Source organism: Typopeltis vanoorti, chromosome 8 (assembly GCF_054136105.1).
Source record: "Typopeltis vanoorti isolate ZY-2024b chromosome 8, IOZ_Tvanoo_1.0, whole genome shotgun sequence".
Lineage (NCBI taxonomy): Eukaryota > Metazoa > Arthropoda > Arachnida > Uropygi > Thelyphonidae > Typopeltis > Typopeltis vanoorti.
Genome location: NC_143556.1, coordinates 25,171,637 through 25,199,089, shown reverse-complemented (window position 1 = coordinate 25,199,089; position 27,453 = coordinate 25,171,637). Strand labels below are relative to the sequence as shown.

The window sequence follows — 27,453 nt, the reverse complement described above, 5'->3', positions numbered from 1 at the left end:
AGAAGAGTCACAACTGTTGTACAGTAAACTAAGTCTGAGTATGAAAAGAAACTGACTCTGAAAACTAAAGACAACCCATAAGAATGAATTCTATTGATATGCTGCAAATAAAAGAAAGAATGAATGTGAAAGAATAACTCTACTGAATGCAGATGGTGTGAGGGTGACAGATGCAGAAGAGGTTGCTCAATTAATGAGTGCCAATTTTTCTGAAAGCTATAAACCTGGTGTGTGCAACATTGAGCTCACTATCACCTCTTCACTGGATGAAGAAACTTAGGTCTATGAGGAGGTATTAGAACTGTTGCAAACTGAATAAGAATTTAGCAATTGGTACTGATGGGATATCAGCACAGGTATTAAAAGAGTGCCGAGCAGAACTGGCTATTCCTTTGACCAGGCCATAATATAATTTGAGTCTCAGAACAGGAAGATTCTGCAGGAATAGAAAGAATATATAGTAATCCCATTGCACAAGGGCGGTGCAAAGACCAATGTATCCAACTATCGATCAATCAGTATCTCAGGAGTAGTGGTGAAGATTTTGTAAAAGTTGGTTAGGGCTTTCATTTAGAAATGGGTTGAGAGAGAATCTCTATTTTGCAATGAACAGCATGAATTTACTAAGGGAAGGTCATGTTTTAGTAACTTGCTCCCATTCTATAATAATGTTACCATTGAGCTAGACAAGGGGAATTGATACACCGTGATACTTTTGGATTTTGCTAAGGCTTTTGACAGAATACAGCATGAAAGACTTGCATAAATTCGAGAATATCGGATCAGATTATGAAATATTAGTGTGGATAAGAGTATGGTTGACCGACAGATATCAAAAAGTGGGATGTGAGTCAGCAAAATTTAATGTAACCAGTGCTGTACCGCAAGGATCAGTCCTTGGTCCACTGCTATTCAATCTGTACATTAATGAAATGTAAAGAAAGGATGTACATTAATGACATTGGAAGGATTTCACATGCAAAATACAGATATTTGCTGTATTTTGCCTTTGAAAAAAAATAGGTAATCAGGAATGCTGCTGATATGCAGTACTTGCAGAATGATTTGAATATGCTGGAATTGCGGGCATGGAAAATTGAATGTCAGTTCAGTGTCAAATTGTAAAGTTATGTACTCTGATGTAATTAGATATCCAATATCATGTTATACTGGTGGGATTATGCTAGAAGAAACCGATCAGGCTAGAGATCTTGGAGTTTTAGTATACGGGAAGTTGAAATTCAATGGCTATATAACAAATATTGCAAATACAACTTAAAGGATAATTGCAATGCTGAATGAACTTTGACATTTAAAGATAAGGAAGTCATTTTGCCTCATTACAAGGCCCTGATAGGACCTCACTTGGACCATACCTATTGTGCATGGGTATGGTCTCCTAGTTTGCATCGTAATTCTGGTGCAGTAGAAAGCGTGCAAAAGAGAGTGTTAAATATGATATTGGGATTGTGGAATACTGATTATGAAGACAGATTGAGAATTTGTAGACTGCAGACACTAACAAATAGGAGAAAGAGGGGTGATGTGGTTGAGACTTACAAACTTCTGAAAAGGTCATATAGGATTTCAGTTGATGGAATTTTTCATTTTATGGAGGGTAGGGAAAAGATAAGATGGTATCCTTGGAAGTTTAGAGTGAATTCCGTCAAGGAGATAAGAACTTGATTTTTCTCTCATGGAATGGATTGCCATTGGATGTTGTATGTGCAAGCAGTACGAATGAATTCAAGAATAAGTATGATAGCTGGTGTTTGTGGCCTCCCTCGTTGAGTCCCTGACTCTCTGGAGTTCTCTTTTAATAATAATAATAATGGAATGAATATAAACGAAAAGGTGATCAGCATACTTATGAACAATATAAAGCACAAACAAGAAGGGTAACTAGTGCAATAAGAAAGGCTAAAGCAGATTTTGAGCAAAAATTAGCTAAACAGGTCAAACTAAACCCAAAAGTTTTTTTTGCTACATTGCAAAGAAGAGAAAGAATGATTATGGAAAGATAACTTTACTCATTGCTGATAGTAGGAAAGTGACAGAAGTAGAAGAAACGGTTCAGGTACTAAGTGATCTGTTTGTAAGATCATCCAGGTGGTGACTTTGTAGTTACTGACATGACAGAGAGACTGATTTAAGAATTGAGGTAGATGAACTGGAGGTACTCAGTACATTGAAACGTATCAATGTGAGTACAGCAGTGGTTCTGGACAGTATGTCAGCTTGTGTGCTACGAGAATGCATGAGTGAACTGGCAGTGCCTCTGATGAAGTTGTTTAATATAAGTGTCATCTCTGGCAAGGTTCCAAGGGAGTGGAAAGAAAATAAGATAGTTCCATTACATAAAGGTGGCTCCAATACAAGATAGAAGTAGCAAATTACAGACCAGCAAATTAAAAGTAAAATTCAGGATTGGGTAGACAGGAATATGATACTCAGCATTTTCTTCTAAACGTTGTACTTCAGGTGTAAGTTCATCTGGTGTACCGAATTGTTTAGTAGTCTTTCAGAATATTGTTTGCATTCCTGAACAATTTCTTTTTCTTGGGTAATTAACTCTTCTCTTTTAAATAGTCCACTGCATTGCAGAACTTTGAATTATTTGTGTTATTCTCATATTCTTCAATTATTTTTTCTCTACCAGCTTTTTCTCTTGACACAATATTTTACTAGTTAAATTTCTGCAGGTCCTGTAATTCTCAGTATTTTTTGGTGATGGATCCTGTAGCATTTTTGTCCTCATTGTATTACATTTCTTTTATATCTTCTTTATGTACATGATTGAACCAATTGTTTTTTTATCTGTTGTGTTTTTGAACCGAGGGATTGCTTCTGCACAGTGAGTAATAATATATCTGATTTGAGTATCCATTATTTCTGTGTTACTCTCAGGTATAAGAGGGGTTGAATAATCTGTGTCCTGCTTTATCTTTTCTGCATACTGTCTTTGTGTGTGTGTGTGTGTGTGTGTGTGTGTGTGTGTGTGTGTGTGTGTGTGTGTGTGTGTGTGTGTGTGTGTGTGTGTGTAAATTTTTAAATATTGTATTGATTGGTGTTTCTGTTGATATTTGCCATGTAGTCCCTATAGCCAATTGTTGGTCTGTATCTTGTTTCTTTTTCTATTTTTGCATTAAAGTCATCCATAACTAATTTATGGATAACTAACAGTGACCAAGTAAATAATCATATCCTTTCTAGTTCCTCATAAAAGTTATCTTTGACATCATTGTCCTTATTGATCTTCTGTTGGTGCATAAATATTGATAATTGCAAAATCAGAGATGACTAGAAAAAATGATATAATAGAGTCAACACCTACACGTGGTAAAATTTTTACAAATGGCAAGATGTTATTGTGTACTGTAAAATGCAACATTCTCATTTCTGTCATATGTTCCACTGTAGAATACTGCTGTATTATTTGTCTGTAGGTTTCCATGACTTAGCTGTTTAATTTCTTGTACACTTAAGATCTCAATATTGTAAATTTTCTATTGAATCAATAAAGATCAAAGTGATTGAGGTTTAAACAAAGTTTTTATTTTCCCATTTTTCGACTCAAAATCTGTTAGTCGGTTCCAGTTGACCGCCATTGTGAACAGTCCAGTTTGTAGACCTAGTGCGTGGTTTTTTGTAACTCATAGGTTTTTACAGTTGATGGGTAGTCGTAACAACCTTCATTCTAGAGGACTAAGGTGTTTCTATTAGGCTGGTCCCTATCCTTTGATCTGTCCAGCATGGGAGCCCTACTGGTAACTGCATTACTACCAGCATAGCTCGCTGGATCACCGGGATGTGTAAGTCCTCTACCACAACAAGGTAGAGATGCTATCTGTTTACCTGGGTCCAATTTTATAATTGCTGCTTTTGTAAAGTGTAATTATGTGGACATGCGTTTTGAGTATATTTGCCTGGTATTTTTATAACCATAGATGCATTTGTATTTAATTTTTTTTATATGCTGAGCACCAGGACTAGTGACGAAATTTCTGTTTATTTTTGTGTTTCGTTGTTTGTTTGTTTCTTAATCTTCAACTTTTTTTTTTTTTTTTTTAGCTTGAGAACTAGTGAAACAAACTATCTCAATGAAACATTTTCGTTCTATGCTGCAATTAGAGCTAGAGGCTATTATAGTAAGGCTAGCAAAGAAGAGAGGTAATTAATAGTTTTATTAATATAGCCATGTATAAGATCTTTATTTGCTTATGTAATAGTTTCATTTATGTTGATCATTTTAATATAAGTATTAACTGTTTTCAGTATGAAATGATGGATGCTTAAGTGCTGTTACAGTTTAATATATTAACTAAATTTTGTGCTAACTCATTATTATGAGCATGGAAATGTTCTGAGAGAATCATAAAAATAGATGCACTTTGTATTCTTTATCCTGTTTCTTGTCTCCTTGCACATTAGTGCCAAATCACAATGTTAAATAATGGAATAAATGCAGCTCATTATTAACAAGCTGGAGCCTATGGATACTGAAAAATAAGTTATGATTTTACCATATCTTTGCTGGGCTTACCATTTTGGTCTGTTTGGATTATGACATTTTAACTTTTGAGGTTTTATCTAGGAAAATGTATGAGAAGGTTTTATAACTTTTTGTTAAATACTTGTTGATTGCATGTCTTTAAAAATAATCTTGGAAGAGTAAAAACCAATTATTGCTAAAATGCTCTTTATAGACTTTCAGATTTTTATGATTTTCAAAGCAAAGAGGTCAATCTATACCCTTTCTTCACTTTTTTTTTTGTTATTTTTATAAAGAGAACATTCAGTAATTTTCATTTTATCTCTTTCTTTGAAACCCCATTACATTAAAAAAAAAAAAAAATCTGTAGTCAGTTGTGTGAGATCTTCCTCACTCATGTCAGAGATTAAATAAAGTGAAACTGCATTAAGAAAGGATTAACAATAATATTTAATTCTTCCAATATTTTCTCTCAGTCATTGAGACATCATCACGGAGTACAATGTAACCTGTAACACACACACATACACCTGAGACTTGTAACACATACACATAAAGGCAACACAAAACTAAGTGAAAGATAATAACGAAACACTAGAGTCTTAGCTAGGTGGGACCGGGACCTTCTCTGTGGGCACCTGTTGGAAGCCTAGGATGTTAACTAGGATCTCCAAGTATTAGTGTTTTCCATATTTGGTAAGTTTAATGTAACTGTATTTATTCAAATTAGGCTGATTTCCTAGAGCAGCTACAAATTCCGAAAACAGTCTTTCTCTTCTAAATTTACTGCAATGGAGTATGGTGGTCTTTTCCGAGTTGATTCTACGAGCTTTATTTATTTATTTTTATTTTTTTCAATTGGTGTATTTTTTGCATTCTTCCATGCAGATGTTGGCTGATTGGCTGATATTCCTCTCCATCCATAGTAGGCCATCTTTCAGGATCAGGGCACTGAGAGAGGAGGAAGCTGATCTTTAGTAGAACAGATAAGGGTAGAAAAATTTCGGTGGAGCTTGAAAGCCATGCAGAGATTGTATTTCTTTAAGATTCTGGCTATTTTTTCTGAAGTGTCTTGGACATAGGGAATGATGTTAGTATTAGTACTCCTTGACCATCTTTACAGAAAGATTTTAGTCATACTAACATCATCCCCTATGTCTGAGGTACTTCAGAAAAAATAGTAAGAATCTTAAAGAAACACAATCTTTGCATGGCTTTCACGCGCCACCGAATCTTTCTACCCTTATCCGTTCTACTTAAGATCAGCTTCCTCCTCTCTCAGTACTTGTAGCATCTAAAGCGCCCTGCTATATGCAGGCAGGAAGATCAGCCAACCCCGTATGGAAGGATTCAAAAAATACCTTGCAGATTATGCTTTGGATATAGCCCATAGAATCAATTGTGGGGGGAAAAAAACATCCTCCATTGCAGCAAATGTAGAAGTGAAAGACTTTTTGGAATCTGCAGCTGCGAACAGAAATCAGCCTGATTTGAATAAATATGGTTACATTAAAATATGGTAAACACTAATACTTTGAGATTCCAGTTTACATCTTAGGCTGCCACCTAGTTAGAATTCTAGTCTTTCGTCCACCTGTTTCACTTAGTGTTGCCTTTTTGTGTGTGCGTGTATTACAAGTCCCATGTTGTACTCACTGACAGAGTCTCAGTGACAGACAAATTATTGAAAGAATTAAGTATTATTTTTAATACTGTCTCAGTTCTGTTTCACTTCATTAAATCTATCACACGAGTTTCTCCCAACACTTAAGCCTTAACACATGGATTATGGTCTTCTGCACTTTCTTTAATTAGGCTGTCAACCTTTTCCTGTGATGATTATTGCAGGTCATCTCTCTACTTTTTCTTTGGTTCTTCCTGCTTTTACTTTACTGTTTGGTTTCTATCATTTTGCATTCTTTTATATGTTGATACCATTTTTTTTTCCACTGATTTATTGGTTGTACTGAATATTGCTCATGTGTTTTATTCCAGTTGTTTAATGGAAACATGTATGATAGACAGTACTACTTTTTTTTTAAATAATGATTTCAGACATGTAGGAGAAAATTAGAATTTATTATTATTATATTATTTATTATTTTATTTTTTTATGTGACTCCCACCCACGAAAGGTTAATTGCAAACCTGTAGTACATTTGTACCATGGGTAAACTAAGGATTTTTTTTTTTTTATCAATCTTGTATATATTTTGTATATTTTTATTTATTTTATACATAGTCCAGAAATTCTGGTCTAGAGACCAAACGCGTGAGACCACTGCCCCACTTTTTCAAGCCACTTCAAGTCTTCAAAGCAGGGCAGTGGTTTCACACTGGGCAATGAAATCCACCTCTCACGTAAAGACAATCACAAACATCCATTCCCATGGCTGAATTTGAATCTGCAGCCTGTTGGTTGGATGGCCGTTATGATAGCCACTCAGCCTAGCAGGCCAGCAAATTAATTACTTACTTATCCTCTTCGTGTCCCGTGGCACATAAGGCTAAGATCCTTTCTTTCCAGAACTTTCTGTCCAGAGCCAGTGTTCTTGCTTCTAACTAGCTGCCCATCCAGCTTCATTTCTTTTCTTCTCCATCATCCTTTGCCATGTGAGCTTTGGTCTTCCTCTCTTACACCTTCCTTCAGGGGTCCAAGCCAGAGCCACTCTTGGGATGTCATCATGGTTCATCCTGAGTACATGTCCTGTCCATCTACATCTACGCAGTTTGATTTCCTCTTGAATACTTTTTTGTTAGTTATTTTATATTGTTCTTTATTTGCATTTTACTTATTTTCCAAGTTTCTGCTCCATAGAGTAGGACAGATCTAATGTTACTTAAGATCTTCAGTTTTATTTTAATCTTGTATGCTGCAGATTTTCATATTGGCTATAAACTTGTGAAAGCATTGCATGCTTTGGCTATTCTCTTTTTAATGTCTTCATCTGTGTCACCATTTTGGCTGACTCCAAGATATTGAAAGTCTGTCACATTTTTCACTTCTGTGTTATCTATCTTTAGAGTTTCTTTATTTTTATTATTAAACCTTATTACTTTTGTTTTATCTTAATTTATTTTTAAGCCTACTGAAAATGCATTTTCTTGTAATATTTCTATTTTCTGTTGCAAATCAATGAAACAAGAAGAAATTAAAACAATGTCATCTGCATAATCTAAGTATTCAAGACGTTGTCAAATTCCATCTTAAACCAGTTTTGGTTTTCATTGTTTTAGCCATAATCCAGTCTATTATGTTGAAAAGTAGACCAGACATTACACATTCTTTCGAACTCCAGTTACAATGGGGAAGGCTTCTGTCTCAGAGTTCTGCACCAAAACTCGGGATCTACTGATTTCATACACATTATTATTATTATTATTATTGTTCCGGGCAACTCCAAGGAGTCGACAGACTCATCGAGGGAGGCCCTAACATCATGTCAAGAACAACTATTCGACATTGACACAGTATCTATCATACCTTGCCTTGAACTCATTCACGGTCGTAGCACCCACAACAGACTTTGGAAGCTTACACATGTTTGAATACACATATTTATATTTATGTAATACACATGTTTGATAACATTAATTATCTTATTTGATATACCATAGATGCTTAAAATTTTCCAAATAAGATAATTAATGTTATCAAGCATGTATGAAATCAGTAGATCCTGACTTTTGGAGCAGAACTCTAAGATGGAAGCTTTTCCCATTGTAACTGGAGTTCGACAGGAATGTGTAATATCTGGTCTACTTTTCAATAATTTCTCTGTTAATGCAAACACAGGCTTTGGCAAAATTTATAAAATTCAAGTACCAGGTGACACCAAATTCTAGAGTTTGTTCTATAATGTTTCTCAGAATGAAGATCTGTTGTATTGTTCCAGCTCCGGTTCTGAAGCCTGCTTATTCTTTCCTCAGTATAGCTTCAATTTCATTTTTCATTCTTTCCATTAATATTCTGCTAAATACCTTTCCTGGCACAAACAGAAGGCTAATTCCTCTCTAGTTTTCATATTTTGTTAGGTCTTTTTTTTTTTTTTTTTTTGTATTTTCACTATCACTGCATCCTTCCACTGATCTGCTATTTTCTCAGTTTCCAGAATCAGATTGTATATTTTAGTTAATTCATTTACAGCAATGCCTTTATCTACTTTTAGTAATTCAATGTATATGTTGTCATTTCTGCATGATTTTCCAGACTTTTGTTTCTTTATTGCATTCATTACTTCATTTGGAGTGATTTTTTCAATGCTTATGTTTAGTTTATGTGTGTTAACTTTGTCACCATTTTCTGTTACATTCAAAGTTGCACTAAAATACTGTTTCCAGCGGTCTTTTACTTCCTGTTCCTTTGTTAACAACTTTCTGTTTTTATCCTTTATGCAAATTTCCAATTTCCTTTTCTTTCCAGACAATTTTCGCTTTATTTCATATACTGTATTAAGTTGTCCCATGTCTGCTGCTCTCTGTTCCTTTACTTCCAGATTTTGTATGTATGACCTTTTGTCTATTCTAGCTGATTTCTTTACTTCTTTGTCAACATAAGTATATTTTTCTTTATATATTTGATAAAGCCTTTCGGACATTGTACTGATTTGTGGTATTTTTATTCTTTTCCTTCCCTCGGTTAAATTCCAGGTTATTTGTGTTATCCATTCTTTGTTTATTTTTCCTTCAGTCAACTTTAAATGTTCTTTAGCACACATTAAGCATCTTGGAACTTTTCCCATTTATCGTTTACTCTTTTTTGACAGTCATTTTCTTCTTCATCCATTTGCTCCAGTTTTGTGAATATTTTTTCTAATTGATCTGATGAACTGTTCTTTTATTTTTTTGTTACTAATTTTGCTATATCATATCATATCTATTTCTATTTTTACTTTTGTTTGTTTTATTTGCTTTAAGTTTTAATCTTAGTTTGGCAAGTACTAAGAAATGATCTGACCCAATATCTGCTCCTCTTCTTACCTTCACATCTAGAAGTGATCGTCTGTATTTTCCATTTATTATTATGTGATCAATTTGATTGACGGTTTTTGCATCAGGAAAGTCCAAGTAAGTTTATGGATATCTTTGTATTTAAAAAGGCTACCTCCAACTATTAGTTCATTTATCTCGCAAAATTTTATTAATCTTTCACAATTCTGATTTATTCTACCACAAGCTTCTTTTCATATTGCTTTACAATTGTCTTGAGTTTTTCTTCCTATTTTTGCATTAAAATCACCTTATAAGAATGTCATGTTTGGGTATTTTATCTATACTTTTTTGCAGTTCATAAAAATTTTCCTTTTTCTCGTCATCAGCATCATTTGTAGGTGCATAAATTTGTATTATTGACATTTTGACATATGTTGAATTAAAATGTGTAGTAATTCAGATTCTGTCATTTACTAGTTCCCATTCAATAAGTCAACATTTAGCCTTTTAATTTAGTATTAGTGCTACTCCTTTTATGCAACTGTTTTCATGCCCAGAGTATAGGACTGTATATTTATCTGCAGTTACCATCTGTCCAAAACCTATCCATCTGAGCTCACTAATTCCTAAAATATCTATATCATAAGAATCCATTTCTGAGATAACCTGTCTAGTTTTCCTAGTTTCATATAAGGTTCTGACATTCCATGTTGGAAATTTTAAGTTATATTTTGGGAATGAAGTCTTAGAGTGAAAACCTTCCAAAAGGTTTTCACTCTAAGACTTCATTTTTGCTGTTTTTACTTCGTAGCTGAGATAGTCACTGTCTGATGTCTTGCAGAGTATCATTATTATCAAATTCCTGACATGTACCCTCAAAGGGTGTACAGGATATGATAGTACTACATGAAGTTTTGATAGTACTACATGAAAAACTTCATGTAGTACTATCATACATCACCACATCTACAATTTTCCTCCAAATCAATCTGTTACCTGTCAAGACTTCAAACTTATCAGATCTTCTATTTCTGTCTTCTAAGGCAATCCACCTATATCTTGGTCTTCCTCTGGGTTTTTTTCCTGCCAACCTGGCAGAGAATACTTGTTTTGTTAATCTTTCCCCTCCCATTCTGTTTAAGTGACCATACCACCTGAGATTAGCTTTGCTAACACATTCCTAGATGCTAACAATGTCAAGTTCTTTCCTAATATCCATTTTTAATATGATATTACCATTGATGCCATCTGTTCATGCTATTAATCTTTCTCAAGACTCATATCTATAGTCTTTGGTTAAGTGTTTTACTTCTAATCCAGCTCTCAGATCCATAAGTTAAATTGGCTTCTGTTGTATACAGCTAATTTAGTGTATTGACTAATTTCTCTCTCCTTCTATATAAATTTATTCAGTTGACGTCCTACCATACAGTTTTGTTGATTCTGTTGTCTATTTCCATATTTAATTTACCATCTTCACTAAAAATCGTGTCTGAGTAGCTGAAATATTTTACTTGTTCTATAGGTTCTCCATTCACAGTTCAGTTGATATTTTCAATATTTCTGCTTATTTTCATTGTCTTTCTTGCTATTGCTGATTTTTATACCAAATATATTACAACAGTTATTCAATTTAGTCAGGGAATCTTGCAGACTAGTAGCGGATTAATTTAGAAGTAACATCATTTGCATAAAGTAAAGAGCTGAGATTAACATCTCCAATTTTGATATCAGGTTTGATACCACTTTCCTTCATAATGCGATCCATATAGATATTACATAACAGAGAGGATAATGTACATCCTTGTCTGACACCAGATTTAACATTAAATCAAATCATCTTCCTATACTTCCTTCAATTCTAACTGCTAACTTACTCAAATAAAGACTAAATATTGCATGATATAATGCTCCATTTCCGCAAGGGCTCACTTTAATGAGTACAGGTGGCGATCCTGAGTTACATGATGCTGGATCATACCTTATTTCATGTAATATACATCTGTTATATTATCTGTAGGATGGTCCCTACTATTGTTTCTTTCTTTTCTTTTTCTTGTTTTCCTTCCCCCCAATGCTATTAGAGTACTTGAGGACTGGGGTGAATCTTTCTATGTGTTTCTCTCTTTTTTTTTTTTTTTTTCCATTTCTCCATGCATAGAAGGCAATGGGAAACCACTATGCTTCTACTATTCCCTAGTTTGAATGAGCAGCAGGGATCAAAAGGATGTATGATGCACAGTTCAGGATGGGACACCTGGGTCTGGAACTGCACAGATGGCTACTAAGGAGGTCACTTATTGCAGTATGGATATTGACAAGATTGCATGTCAGACATATGGATCATCTTTAGTAAAGCCTGAAGGCGGCGGAGAAGAGGAAAATGGAAAATATACATATGGAAAAGAGGCTAAAAGTAAATTTCACATTGGATCTTGTGAATACTATGTGAATATATAATATAATATGTGAATACTTTACTTCAAACAGGAAGATCATCATCATCAAATTCCTGCCATGTACCCTCAAGGGGTGTGCAGGATATGATAGTACCGCATGAAAAATTTACATCATTACAAACTTCCTATCTACAATTTTCCTCCAAATCAGTCTGTTATTTGTCAAGACTACAACATTGTCAGATCTTATATTTCTATCATCTAAGGCACTTTGTACCGTATCAATCCACCTATATCTTGGTCTTCCTCTGGGTCGTCTTCCTGCCAACCTGGCAGAGAACACTTGTTTTGCTTATCTTTCCTTGCCCATTCTGTTTAAGTAACCATAGCACCTGAGATTAGCTCTGCTAACGCATTCCTGGATGCTGACAGTGTTAAGTTCTTTCCTAATATCCTTGTTTTTAATATGATATTGCCATTGATGCCATCTGTTCACGCCTATAATCTTTCTCAAGACTCTCATATCTGCGGTCTCTAGTCTTTGGTCAAGTGTTTTACTTCTGACCCAGCTCTCAAATCCATAAGTTAAAACTGGTTTGTACACTGTGTTGTATATAGCTAATTTAGTGTTCCGACTAATTTCTCTCTTATTCCATATGAATTTATTCAATTGACTTCCTACCATACCAGTTTTGTTGATTCTGTTGTCTATTTCTATATTTAATTTACCATCTTCACTAATAATCGTGCCTAAGTAGCTGAAATGTTTTACTTGTTCCACAGGTTCTCCATTCACAACACAGTTGACATTTTCAATGATTCTGCCTATTTTCATTGTCTTTGTCTTTTTATTGCTGACTTTCATACCATATCTGTTACAACAGTTATTCAATTTAGTCAGAGAATCTTGGAGAATTGTAGCAGATTTATTTAGAAGTATAACATCGTCCGCATAAACAAAGAGCTGACATTAACATCTCCAGTTTTGATATCAGGTTTAATACCGCTTTCCTTCATAATGTGATCCATATAGATAATGAATAACAGAGGGGATAATGTACATCCTTGTCTCACACCAGATTTAACATTAAACCATCTTCCTGTACTTCCTTCAATTCTAATTGTCAACTTACAACTCAAATAAAGACTAAGTATTGCTTGATATAATGCCCCATTGACACCATATAACTGTAGTGTATTGAATAGCTTCTCTCTTGGCACATTGTCATATCCCTTTTCCAAATCGACAAAACTTAAATACAGATCTTTGTTCTGTTCCCATGATTTCTCCACTATTTGTCGTAAAGTGAAGATCTGATCCTGACAGCCTCTATTTGACGTGAATCCAGCTTGTTCTTCACCAAGCTTTTCTTTCACAATTCTTCTCAACTGTTTGACAAGTATACTTGCATATATCTTACCAGGAACACTCAGTAGGAATATACCTCTGTAATTCTCACATTCAGTTTTATTTCCCTTTTTATATATGGGTACTGTGAGAGCTCTACTTCAATCATCGTGAATTCGTCCCTCTGTCCAGGCATTCTGAACTATGCAGTGCAGCCACTGTAAGACTTTTATACCACCATACTTCAGCATTTCTGGTCGGATATCATCTACTCCTGCTGCCTTTCCACATTTCAAGCCTTTGATGGCTTTTTCTACTTCCAAGTAGAAAAAGTATGGATATGTATTCCTGACTGCATGCCTGGTCAGTGTTTTTTATAACTGTGCTGTTATCACTGCTTGTTTAATTTAGCAATATTTCAAAGTAATTACTCCATACTTCAAGGATATCTTTTTCTCCCTTTTTCATGTCACCTTTATCATCTCTAAATCCTTTTACAGCACTCTTTCCTCCATTCCTAAGCTTCTTCAACAAGCTCCAGAATATTTTGCTACTTTCTTCTTATTTATTTTCTATGTTCTTGCCAAAGTCCTCCCATGATTTTTGTTTAGTTTTACACACTGTTTAGCTTTCTTACATTTGTCTCTGTATTCTCAAAGAGCACAAGCTGACTTATTTGCCAGGAACTTTTGATATGCTTTCTTCTTTTCCTTCACTGCCTCTTTAACTTCCTGTGTCCACCAGGGAGTTCTGATTTTTTTATCCTTGCAGACAATTTCACCACATACCTCTCTAGCTGAATCAATCAGAGCTTTTTTCAAGGCTTGCCACTGAATCTCCAAGGTTTGATTCCTGATCTCAAACTCTTTCAATTTTTCTTCAATAATCTTTGTGTATTTTAGTCTACAGTTCACATCTGAGAGCTGCTCAACTTTTATTCGCTTTAAAACTTTCTTGAATGTTATTCTTTTCAATATGAAATTCAATTTTATCCTGCTCAAGACTAAATAGTGATCACTTCCAATTTCAAATCTTCTGTACACTCTGGTGTCCTGCACCAGGAAGAAAACATCACTATCAACAATAACATAGTCAATGAGAATTTTCTTATTCCTTGCCTCTTCTCTCCATGTGAATTGGTGCACATATTTATATTGGAACATGGGGTTAGTAATAACCAGTCCATGTCCTGAGCAGAAATCCAACAGTTATTTGCCATTATTATTAGCTTTGCTCTTTTCTCCAAATTTTCCCAAAATATTTTTGTATATCTCACAATCATTTCCTACTCTGCTATTTAGATCCCCGACAAGGACCAACTTTTCCTTTTTCATTGTGTCAGTTGCTTTTTCTAAAGCCTCAAAAAATTCCTCCACTTCTACCTTAATAGAACCTGCTGTGGGATCATAGGCACAAATAAGTCTCATTGTCCAGTTCCCCATTCTCATATTTGTCCACATTACTCTACTTGAGACTGCCTGCCATTCAAGAAGATTAGCCTCGTATTTTATTTTGAATACTATGGCTACTCCTTCTTTTTCTTGATTGTCATTGCCTGAATATAACGTTTTGTATTTATTCCTCAGAAAGATCTCACCAGTTTTTGTCTTTTTTTTTTTCATTTACCCCTATTTTATGTCGATCTGGTACTTATCTAATTCCTCAGCTAGCTCCATTTCTTTACCATTCAGGCTTCTTATGTTGATAGTACCGTTCTTTAACTCTGGCGATGTTGAGTTGGGGTGTGTTTTCAGATTTGTTCTAGTAGCTTACTTTTCGCTGTTTGCCCTGGTTCCCTGGCAAAAACAACTGGAGCCTTGTTTAAACGGGAGATGCCCCAGCTGGCATGAAATTTTGTCATGTTGGACCATCATTTTGTATTTTGATTTAACCAATAAGAATACAATTTGGTTGGCTAAATTCCAAATTGCCAACCAATCCTTGTCCGTGAAGTATCCAGGTAGATACCCAACATGGTGCACCACGAGAAGGTGAGGATTGGACATTTGGTCAGAAGCCCTGGTCGGTTCTCCGCATTCCTTTAAAGGCTATGTGGAGTTCTCCTCTCAGTTATAAGCTTTGACCCTTAAGTATTCTCCAAATAGGAAGATTGGAGATTGTAAAGATGGAGATGTTAAAATTGAAAATAGGTGTTCTGGGAATGGTTGATATGAGAAGGAAAGGAAAAGGAGATTTTAGAACAGAGGATGGAGTGAGAGTAATTTACTCAGGAGGAGAGGAGCAACATCAAGGAGGTATGGGTATAATATTGAACAAACGAGTGGCAGGATGTGTGGATGAATACTGGAAGATCTGAGATTTTTAGTGGTAAAGATGAAAGCAAAACCAAGAAATATTCTACTTATCCAGATATTTTTACGTACTTGTGATTATGAGGATGAGGAGGTAGAGAGAGTTTATGGTGATATAGAAAAGGGTTTGAAATGTAAAGAAACAAAAGATATAATTATAATACAGGGCAATGTGAATGCAAAAATTGGGAGAGGAAGATATTGTTGGGCTCTATGAAGTGGTGAGCTATGGAAATTTTAACAAAGGGCTCGCATCGTCGAGCAAACACACACACACACACACAAAAAAAAAGTCGTATTTCACACAAAAACTTTTATTAATACAGCTTGTGTACAAATTCCAATCAAAAAGTATGAGAGGACAATCAACTTCTAAAGGCTATCATTTTTAAACAAATATTTCATGATCTAAACATGAAATATTTGCACACAATCAACTGTGTTAATATATCTTACATAAAAAAAAAATAAGCATTTTTTAACTATCAAAATACAATAAGAATGAAATCTTTTATAAAACATTTGATTGTCTATCAAAAGGGAGAAGGATAACGCATGTGCTTATTTTAATTTCAAACTTGGGCGCGTTCGTTATAGAGGAGTTTAAACAATAATTCCAAATAACCTATACACTGGCGAATAGACTAATTTTTTTTAGCTTACATTATGAGTTTGTCGCGTCATATGTTTCAAAAAAATTTTTTTTTTTGAAAAATTAAACAAGAAGAACAAGGGGCTCGCAAATTTGAGAAAAATTTAACAAAGGGCTCGTGCGAGCCCCTTACAGCTCACCAGTGGCTCTATGGATCGGAAGTGAGAAATGAAAGAGGAGATATGTTGTTGGATTTTTGTAGGAAACATGATTTGGCAATCATGAACACGTGGTTTAAAAAACATCCAAGAAGATTGTATATGTGGAAAGCACCAGGGGAGGAAATAAATAATAGAAGGAATCAAATAGATTATGTTTTGATAAACAAAAGATATAGAAACAATATAAAAGATGTGACAACATATCCAGGAGCAGACTATAATACAGATCATATATTGTTATCAACTAAGATGAAAATTAATTAAAAAAAAATAAATACAAGGAAACAAAATAAATCATGGAATATAGAACAGCTGAAAATGCCAAAAACAGCAGACAATTTCACAAAGAAAGTAGAGGAAAAAAATGAAGGAGAGAAATATACAAGGAAGTGATGATGTAAGTGAAAAATGGATGATTCTGAAGGAAAGCATAATTACTGCTGCAGAATTACATTTAGCTAAAAAAGAAAAGGAAAGAGAGAAAAGAAAGAATCCATGGATGATGGAAAATATTTTGAGAAAAATAAAACGAAGAAAGTTAGTTAATAGTAAAATAGAGGAGGAAAAAAAGCAGTATAAAGACTTGAGTAGGGAGATACCAAGAAAGATAAGAAGGAAAAAGGAAGAGTGGTTAGACAAAGTGAGGAAAGATATAACAGCAAAGGCAGAAAGAAATGACATAAAAGGTGTTTATAAAAACATTAGCATGATGATAGGAAGGAGAAAGACACAAAGGATTGGAGCAATTAAGAATGAAAAGAGGTGAAATTCTAATAGAAAAAGAGAAGATATTACAGAGATGGGAGGAATATGCAGGTAAACTGTATGAAGACAGAGGAAGAGGAGAAAATCAAATGAAAGAGCATGGGGGGGCAGAGGTTATACATTATGAGGGAGGAATTGAATTTACAATTCAAAAGATGAAAGAAGGAAAATCCCCTGGAATATATGGTATACAGATAGAACTTATAAGGAATATAGATGAAAGAGGTATGGAAGTGTTATGGCAAATTATTAACGGAATTTATATGGGACAAGAATTACCAGAGGAGTTTAGAAGATCAATTTTTATCCCCATTCCAAAAAAGACGGGAGTTTTAGACTGTAATAATTTTAGAACGATAAGTCTTATTACTCATACAGCAAAAATTTTGACACAAATAATTTTGGAGAGAATAAAGAGTAAAATAGAAAAAGAAATGAATGAAGAACAGTTTGGTTTCTGAAACAACAGAGGAACTAGAAAGGCTATAACTTGTCTAAGAATTATTGGGGAGAAAACACTAAACCATGGTGGAAAGTTGTTTTTGGGTTTTTTAGATTTTTGAAAAGGCATTTGATACGGTGATGCATAAAAGCCTTTTTGACATTTTAGAAAATAATGATATTGACTCGTGTGATTTGGAAATTTTAAAGAGAATATATTGGACACAAAATTGTCATTATGTGTAAATGGAGAGAAAACAGGATAATTCCCAGTGGAGAGAGGGGTTAGACAAGGATGTAAGTTATCACCATTATTGTTTAACCTTTATTGCTTAGAGAGGAACTTGAAGATGTAGAAGAAGGAATAAAAATAAATGGAAGAATTATCAATAACTTAAGGTATGCTGATGATGTAGTGGTAATGTCCAAATGACAGAAAGCGAAAATAGATTACAACAAATTATACAAAGGATTAAAAACTCCTGTAAAGAGTACAAACTAAGGATTAACACAAAGAAGACCAAGATAATGATAATGTGCAGAAAAATAGGAGATAATGTAAGGATAAGATGTAGAGGAAAGATTCTAGAAGAAGTGGAAAGATTTCAATATTTAGGTAGCGGAATCTCAGAGAAAGGAAAGCTAAATCAGCATTTATGGAAATGAAGAGAATTTTAATAAATAAGAATATTAAAATAGGTGTGAGAGTCAGAATAGTTAAAGCAACAGTTTGGAGTATCGCAAGTTATGGAAGTGAGTCATGGACATTTAGAAAGAGAGATATGGAAAGAATTAATGCATTGAATATGTGGTGTTATAGAAGAATGGAAAAGATTAGCTATACAGAGAGAATATCAAATCAAAAGTGTTAAGAAGAGTTGGGATGGAAAGAGCACTGCTCAAGAACATTATGCAAAGAAAAACCAGATTTGCAAGACATCTTCTGAGAGGTTCCTCAGGACAGCTGACAAGAACTATAGTACAAGGGAAAGTTGAAGGGAAGAGAAGACGTGGAAGACCAAGTAAAGAGTGGTTTAATGATATTCTGGCATGGACTGGTTTAAGAATGATGGGGGCAACAGATCGGGAAAAATGGAGAAGAGCTGCTCATCTGCTGCAACTCTCTTTCTAGAGGATGCTACCAGACGACGACGAATGCCCCATGGACACCACACAACTGTAGCATTTTGAATAGCTTTTCTCTTGGCACCTTTGTCGTAAAGTGAAAATCTGATCCTGGTCTCTCTTTGGCCTGAATCCAGCTTGTCTTCATTTAGTTTCCATTCCGCAATCCTTCTAAACTATTTCTCAGTTATACTTGCATAAATCTTACCAGGAATCAGTAGGGAAATACCACTGTAATTTTCACATTCAGATTTATTTCCCTTGTATATGGGTACTGTGAGAGCTTTACTCCAATCATCTGGAATTCATCCCTCTGTCCAGGCCTTCTGAACTATGCAGCGCAGCCACTGTAAGATTTTTATACCTCCATACTTGAGAATTTCTAGTCGAATATAATCTACTCCAGCTGCCTCTCCACATTTCAGGCTTTCGATGGCTTTTTCTACTTCAAGTATGAATACATATTCCTGATTGCATGTCTTTTGAGTGTTTTTTACCACTGTGCTGTCATCACTGTTTGTTTCATTTAGCAATTTTTCAAAGTAATTACTCTATATATCAAGGATATCTTTTCATCCAGTTTTCATGTAACCTTTATCATCTCTAATTCCTTTAACAGCACTCTTTTCTCCACTTCTGAGCTTCTTCAACAACCTCCAGAACATCTTGCCACCTTCTTGATATTTATTTTCTCTGTTCTTGTCAAAGTCTTCCCATGACTTTTGTTTATTTAGTTTTACACACTGTTTAGCTTTCTTACATTTGTCTTTGTATTCTCTAAGAGCACATGTTGACTTATTTGCCAGGAACCTTTGATATGCTTTCTTCTTTTCCTTCACTGCCTCTTTAATCTACTGTGTCCCATGGAGTTCTGATTTATCTATCCTTGCTGACAACCTCACCACATGCTTCTCTGGCTGAATCAATCAATGTTTTCTTCTGGATTTGCCACTGAATCTCCAAGCTTTGGTTCCTGTTCTCAAACTTTAATTTTTTCTTGAATAATTTTTGTGTATTTTAGTCTGCAGTTCACATCTGAGAGCTGCTCAACTTTTATGTGCTTTAAAACTTTCGTATGTTTTTCTTTTCAATATGAAATTCAATTTTATCTTGCTCAAGACTAAATGGTGATCACTTCCAATTTCAAATCCTCTGTACACTCTGGTGTTCCTGCACCAGTGAGAAAGCATCACTATCAACAATAACATAGTCAATGAGACTTTTCTCATTCCTTGCCTCTTCTCTCTATGTGGATTTGTGCACATTTTCATATTGGAACATGGTGTTAGTAATAACCAGTCCATGTCCTTAGCAGAAATCCAACAGGATTTCTGCTAAGGTATTTGCTATTATTACTAGCTTTGCTCTTTTCTCCAAATTTCCCAAAATATTTTTGTATGTCTGGCAATCATTTCTTACTCTGTTATTTAGATCCCCAACAAGGACAAACTTGTCCTTTTTCATTGTGTCAGTTGCTTTCTCTAAAGCTTCAAAAAATTCCTCCACTTTTACCTAGTGGTGGCTTCTGTGGGACAGTAGACACAAATAAGTCTCATTGTCCAGTTCCCCATTCTGATATTTGCCCACACACTCTACTTGATATTGTCTGCCATTCAAGAAAATTAGCCTGGTATTTAGTGTCGAATACTATAGTTACTCCTTTTCCTTGATTATCATTGCCTGAATATAACATTTTGTATTTATTGCTCAGAAAGATCTCACTAGTTTTTGTCTTTTTTGTTTCATTTACCCCTATTATGTCGATCTGGTACTTATCCAATTTCTCAGCTAGCTACTTTTCTTTGCCATTCAGGTTTCTTATGTTGATAATACTGATCTTGAACTCTGGTGATGTTGAATTGGGGTGTGTTTCAGGATTTGTTCCAGTAGCTGACTTTTTGCTGTTTGCTCTGATTCCCTGGTGACAACAACAGGATCCTTGTTTAACTGAGCAATTCCCCATCAGCATGAACTTCTGCCATGTTGTACCATTATTTTATATTGTGGTTTAAGCCAATAAGAATACAATTTGGTCATCTAAATCCCAAATTTCTAGCCGATCCTCTCTTACTCAGTATCCGAGTAGATAGATACCTTACAGGATGCACCACGAGAAGGTTAGGATTTGACATTAGGTCAGAATCCCGGTTGGTTCTCTGCATTCTTTTCAAGCTATGTGGAGGTCTGCTCTCAGTTATACAGCTATGATCCTTAAGCACCCCTGCCGTTGAAGTATTCTTGCTGAGTGTTGCAATATTGCAGAGTATATCTTCCAGAGTATTCTGTTCCTTTCATCAGTTATGGTTTGTTCAGGATTCTTAGTTTCCATAATCATTTAGTTTTTATTTGCCAAAATGCATTCCTAAAGAACTACTTTTAACTAAGATGGAGACAGCAGCTTCGCTACTTCCTACCGCAGACGCGAGTTTTCTTCGCATAGAAGCAATTCTTGCAATCAACAATGCAAAACCTCCTTCTGATAATATATCCTCTGGTGAGAGACTTGCAATTAAAAATCTAAGAATTAACAAGGACATCATCATCTTAAAAGCTGATAAGGGGAAGGCAACTGTAGTTCTAGATAAAATAGACTACCGAGAAAAAATCTTAAGATTGTTAGAGTTAGATAGTTATTCGGAAATTGAGAGGGATCCAACAAGAGAAATACACAATAGAACCAATAATCTCCTACAAAAGACCACAGAAATTCCACGAAATACACAGCTTTCCATCTGTTCTTTACACCCACTCATTCCAAGGCTAGATGGTCTCCCTAAGGTACATAAAGAAAACTATCCGCTGAGACCTATAGTAGACAGCATTGACTCACCCACATACAGGTTATCTAAATATCTGGCGTCATCGTTAAAAGCTTATGCGGGAAAATCTTCTTCTTATATTAAAAACTCAACAGATTTTGTCTCTAAAATCAAGGACTTAAAACTCAAATCTTCTGACATCATGGTGAGCTTTGACATGGTAGCACTCTTTACCAGCATTCTGACACAAGAAGTTCTCCATATTTTAAAGAACAAGATTTCATATAAAATGTTCTCTCTACCATCTCACTGTGTAAACTCTGGCTATTTTGAATTCGAAGGTAAACTTTATAAACAGGTCAAAGGATTAGCTATGGGAAGTCCCTTCTCTCCTATATTAGCCAACATTTTTTTCGAGGATCTTGAACAAAAGGCAATCTCCTCTTTTAGTTTAAAACCAAAAATTTGACTTAGATATGTGGACGATATATTCCTCATATGGGAGCATAGTATTGAGAATCTTCACAGGTTTCTCAACCACTTAAATAACCTCCATCAGGATATCAAATTGACCATGGAGATTGAAGAAAATAGTTCCCTCTGTTTCCTAGATGTTAAACTCACCAAGACGCCTGAATCAATAAAAGTCTCTATATTTAGAAAGCCAACACACACGGACAGATATTTGCATGCATCCTCACATCATCATCCAGCGCAAAAGTTGGGTATTATATCAACTCTTGCGAATCGTGCAAGATCTGTACTGTCAGATGAAGAAGAACTAAAAAAAGAACTACAACATCTTAAATGATCTTTAAAAGCAATGGCTACTCTTTAAAAAGTATCAACAAACAATTATCCCAACGTCAATGTAGCAACGTAGAGACACAGGACGACTCCAAAGGTTATATTTCCTTGCCATATATCAGCACACTATCCAAAAAACTGAGTAGAATCTTAAAGAAATTTAACTTATAAACGTGCTTTTCGACTCTTCCAAAAATAAGATCAAGTTTCAGCAACTACAAACAATCTCACAACCTTCTACAATTCCCAGGTGTATACAAAGTCACATGTGAGTGCAGAAAACCTTACTATGGCCAAATGGAGAAATCTATCCTCCTACGTCTCGAGGAACACCAGAGAGACATTGCTTACAAGAGAACCAGAGCTACTGCCCTATCAGGCCATGTCCTGTTTTCAATAAACACGAACAATGAAAGCCGCCAACATGAAGTAAATTGGACAACAACTTTAAACCTACACATTTGCCACGATGAGGTAGAACGCTGCATTGTCGAGTCAAAAGAAATCATCTTGGACTCTCTTCATATGAAGAATAATCTCAGCTATAATTTGCCTGACTCTTTCAGCTCTACTATCAGATACTGGAGATCACGTGGTTCCACACACGCACAAGTGTACAACAATGGAACTTTAACACGGACTATAGCTCAAGTTCATAATAACTGTAATTTACAGTCAAATATTATAGCTTTATAATTGTATGGCTTTAGAGTGTCTCAATGTTTTTTTTCAGTATCTTTTAATAGCTTTCTATGTTCTTAACGCCTGATGAAGTCAATCCCGACGAAACATGTTGCGTTTTCAAATAATTCTCAATTTGTTATAATTCTCGGATTTTTGATCATTTATATTAAAATGAATATATATATATATATATATATATATATATATATATATTATCATAATTCATTTTTACTTGGTGGGAAATATTATTAAAAAGTTTTAATGACTGATACCGAGAGATAAAGAGATGACATGGTATATTTGAAAAGAATATGCTTTGATCCTTAAGCACCCCTGACGTCAGAGTATTTGAAAAGATACTACTAGTAAACTAGTAGTATCTTTTCAAATATACCATGTCATCTCTTTATCTCTCGGTATCAGTCATTAAAACTTTTTAATAATATGTATATATATATATATATATATATGTATGTATAAAAAATTAATTTCAACTGTTTCCCAAAACTTAGAGATAGGTATAACATTTTCGATTAAGATTAGGGCAATGTCATAGGACTTCACACAATTGGAGAAATAGATGATCAGATTTAAACCTATTGTAGTGCACACCTTTGATTCTGGTGAACTCTGTGTCTAGTGTCTATGGCATGAGAAGCAAGGCCTGATTCAAGAAATTTTATATAATCTTGATGTTCTTAGATTCTGTCTAAAGTGGCAAAGTTGACAGGAACAGGGTATTTAATGAATACCAGTCAAGGATAAAGGTGATAATTTATCCTTAACCAGTAGAAAAGAAGACATTTTTCTGGCTTGGTTTGAAGGTATGTTTGCAGTAGAATGTGTTGAGTCTTTTAACATAAGAATGCAGTCTTACAGAATGATGATAATTCTCGATTAATTTCTGTATTATGTTTTCATTACAGTGGTATCTCGCTAATCCGAACCTCTTTAGTCCGAACCCTCCAGTAATCCGAACTGCGGTTTGAAAGAAAAAAAAAGTTTTATTTATTACATATTATTATTTTGTGTACTATTATTTTTATTTAATAATTATTATTTTAAATGTTATTATTTATTTTATTATTATTACAGTACAGTACAGTATTTTTTTCATATTGTCGATTGTACGGTTATACTGTAGACCTATTTTGATTTATTGTGTGTTCACATTTGCTTTTATATACTGTACAGTACGTACCGTATTGTCGGCATGTATCACCGCTGTTCTTAATGAACTGATTAGTCACCAGTATTGCACAGTGTTTGTTTATCTTTACGTTCCTTCAACAACGACTTAGCCTAAAGCCTGGTTGTATATAACCCTCAGTTTTTCTTTGGTTATTGAAATCAAACGTTGTCTGAGTTGTCGTCTGTTGTTTTGTGTTTTCGTAAGTTTTCAGTGAATGATTATCGATTGTTTTAGTAAGTGATTTTATTTTTTAGATAAATTTTAAAAGTGACAGTTTTATTGTTTATTAACTTCATTTTTTATTTTACTGTTTTTAACACTAAAATTTATTTCGTTAAAATGGCTACCAGGTTGAAGCCTAATAAAAGAAAACACATAACATTATCATTGTCGGATAAGTGTAAAATAATTCAGTATCTGGAAAAGGGTGAAGCAGCCGTACAACTTGCTACTAAATACAATGTCGGCAAATCTACAATCAGTGACATAAAAAACAAAACAAAGATAGGATTTTAACCTTATGTTTCAATAAAGAAGGACCAAGCTAGAGACAAACTCTGAAAACAAATGATTTTTCTTTACTTGATTCTGCTGTTTACACATGGTTTCTTCAAGAAAGAAGTCATCTTACTCCATCTCCGGAGACATTTTAAAGCAGAAAGCTAAGCATTTCCATTCACAAATTTACCCGGATCAGAAATTCAAAGCAAATGATGGTTGGCTAGAAAGATTTAAGACACGCCACGGTATTCGGTGTCTATCAATATCGGGAAAAACTGTCTAGTGACTTTTCTGCCATAGAACCATTCCAAAAAGCTTTTTAAGAAAAAATTCTTGAATTAAATTTAACCGATGATCAAATTTATAATGCGGACGAAAGTGGTCTTTGTTGGAGGTCGTTACCAGAGAAAACTCTAGTTCACAGAAATGAAGCCTCAGCACCTGGTCGAAAAATGTACAAAGAGTGTGTCACGAACATGCCTTGTGCAAACGCCTCAGAAAAACCTAAATTAAAGTTTCTTATGATTGTAAAATCAAGAAACCCAACACCATTTAAGAACTGCTGCCTTCCGGTTTTGTACCGAAGTCAATGTAAAGGATGGATGAATATCGAACTTTTTTCAAACTGGTTTCACAACGATTTCGTACCGTCTGTTAAAACTTATTTAAAATCCCAAAATTTGGAACAGAAAGCACTTTTATTATTGGATAACTGTCCTGGACATCCTCCTGCAGATGAATTAATTAGTACGGATGGAAATTTTACGGTTATGTTTTTGCCTCCAAACTGTACTCCATTGTTGCAACCAATGGATCAGAAGATAATACAATCCATTAAATTAAAATAGACCTGCTAAAAATAAAATAACGTAAAGACCTGCTTTTAAATGAAATTTCCCAAAATTATGACATTACCACATCAATAAAAAAAATATAAATTTGAAGGATGTAGCATTCTCAGTTGCTGCTGTTTGGGAAGCTGTCGAACCTGAAGCAATTCGAGCATCATGGAAAAAACTGTGGCCTTCTAGAATTTACTAAGCTAACTACGGTGATACACAAAATGAGGAAATTTAAAACGTGCATAATTTAGTTAAAAATATAAATCCAGATGTTCATGTTTCACCAAATGTTGCGGAATGGATTACATGTAGAACAGAAAGTGAATTCCAAATCAAATCAGATGATGAAATTATAAATATGACGCCACAGAATGAATTAGAAGACGATGATGACGATGAAGAACTCGAAGAAAAAAAGTAAAACACGAAGAGGCAGTTGACAGTTTTAATATGTGTATAGAATGGGCTAAGCAGAATGATATGCCATTCCACAAAATTTTATTGCTAATGCAGCTCCGAGAAGAAGCATTCAAAAAAAGTTTAGCTTCCAAGAAGCAAAAGAAAATCAGTGACTTTTTACAAAGAAAAAAAAAACTTTTTGTGTTATTTTATGAAACTTTTTTTTTGTGTTCTGTACAAGAAAGTGATATTTTTTACGCAAATTAAATTATGTACTGAACTATGCAATTTTATTAAATCAGAATCCTCAACAATACAGTACATACAAACTAAATTTTCACATTACAGTACAGTAGCTTTTTTTCTATTAGTTACTTCATTTATTTACAGAAGTAAATTAACATATCATTAGAATCTGATTATTTTTGTCTTAAACGCTAGTTATTGTTGTCTCTTGGGGGTAAATTCTCTAATCCGAACTTTTCGCTAATCCGAACGAGCACGGTTTTTATTAGTTCGGATTAGCGAGATACCACTGTATATCTATTAGTAGTGAGTTTTATTTTAGTTATTTCTTCCAATAGAAAGGAGTCAGAAGAACAAATTTTGCATGCCAGGTGCATGAGGCTTTTGATAATACATGTCTTTTGTGAAGAGTAACAATGTGAAACTCTGTGGATATACCTGTCACTAAAAGATGGCTTCTAGTAAGCAGAAAATTCAAATTATCAGAGAGTTAACTTAATGTGAGTGTATAACTCCTTATGCACTCACATTAAGTTCACTATTGAGTGTGAACCTAACAGGTCTTCCCTTTCTAGATATCCAAATACTTTGTAATTCTATTATATTTACGGCTATTTGCCTGCTTCTGTTTAGGAGTGCCCCAGTTTAAATGCCATTGGCTCTTTTCTCACGGATTCTTAGGGCATTGTAGATGTATATTTATCAATAAATATATGTTGCATAGAGGACAAGAAATTTGCACATACCTTTTCCTGAGTGTTGTGGCTCTTCTTCTTTCGCATTGTCCAAACTACTACTACTGTGTGTGTGTGGGGGGGGGGGGGGGGATTTTGGCAAGTGGGAGAATTGAAATAACAAATGGAAAAAACCTGGGTTTTTTGAATAACATATATATACATATATATTATAAAGGATGGGCAGAGTGTTTTTTATAAAAACTGAAAATAGTTCTGTTACAGAGTGGGACCAGATTGTTCACTGGAATCAAACACGATGTGCACTAAAATAGTTTAATTTGACTGCCAGAGTATTTTTTGAGTGCAAAAGCGTGTTCTGCAGATAAGTGTTTTTATTTTAGTGACTATTAGTAATTTAAGTAATTATTTTTAGTTATATCTTACTTATTTTAGACTAATGTTCAGTGTGCATGTTTGCTTATGAAATTTAATATGGTATATATATGTTAGAAAGCATTTTAATACATCACTGATATACATACAGGAATATGGTTGCCAAGACTTTCTTGTTTCTTTCTATGAAGCCTCTTTCTTGTTCACTGAGTTTCGCATGAGAGATTTTGTATGATGTTGTGCATGTCCTGTATATTTGCCAAGAATGAACAGGTTGTGGTACGAAAGCAAAAATGTAGAGAGCATTTGTAAATGTTTCATTTGCT

The 27,453-nt window shown here is 34.4% G+C and overlaps 1 protein-coding gene across 2 annotated transcripts in view; it reads left to right on the top strand.

Annotated features, from left to right (window-relative positions):
• LOC150103860 (protein SCAI) overlaps positions 1 to 27,453 on the top strand; it is a 399,077-nt gene that overhangs the window by 79,725 nt on the left and 291,899 nt on the right. For both annotated transcript variants that reach the window (XM_090396561.1, XM_090396560.1), the window contains one exon: positions 4,072 to 4,170. In XM_090396561.1, the coding sequence (XP_090252687.1) occupies positions 4,072 to 4,170 (99 nt within the window). The remainder of the gene's footprint in view (positions 1 to 4,071; positions 4,171 to 27,453) is intronic.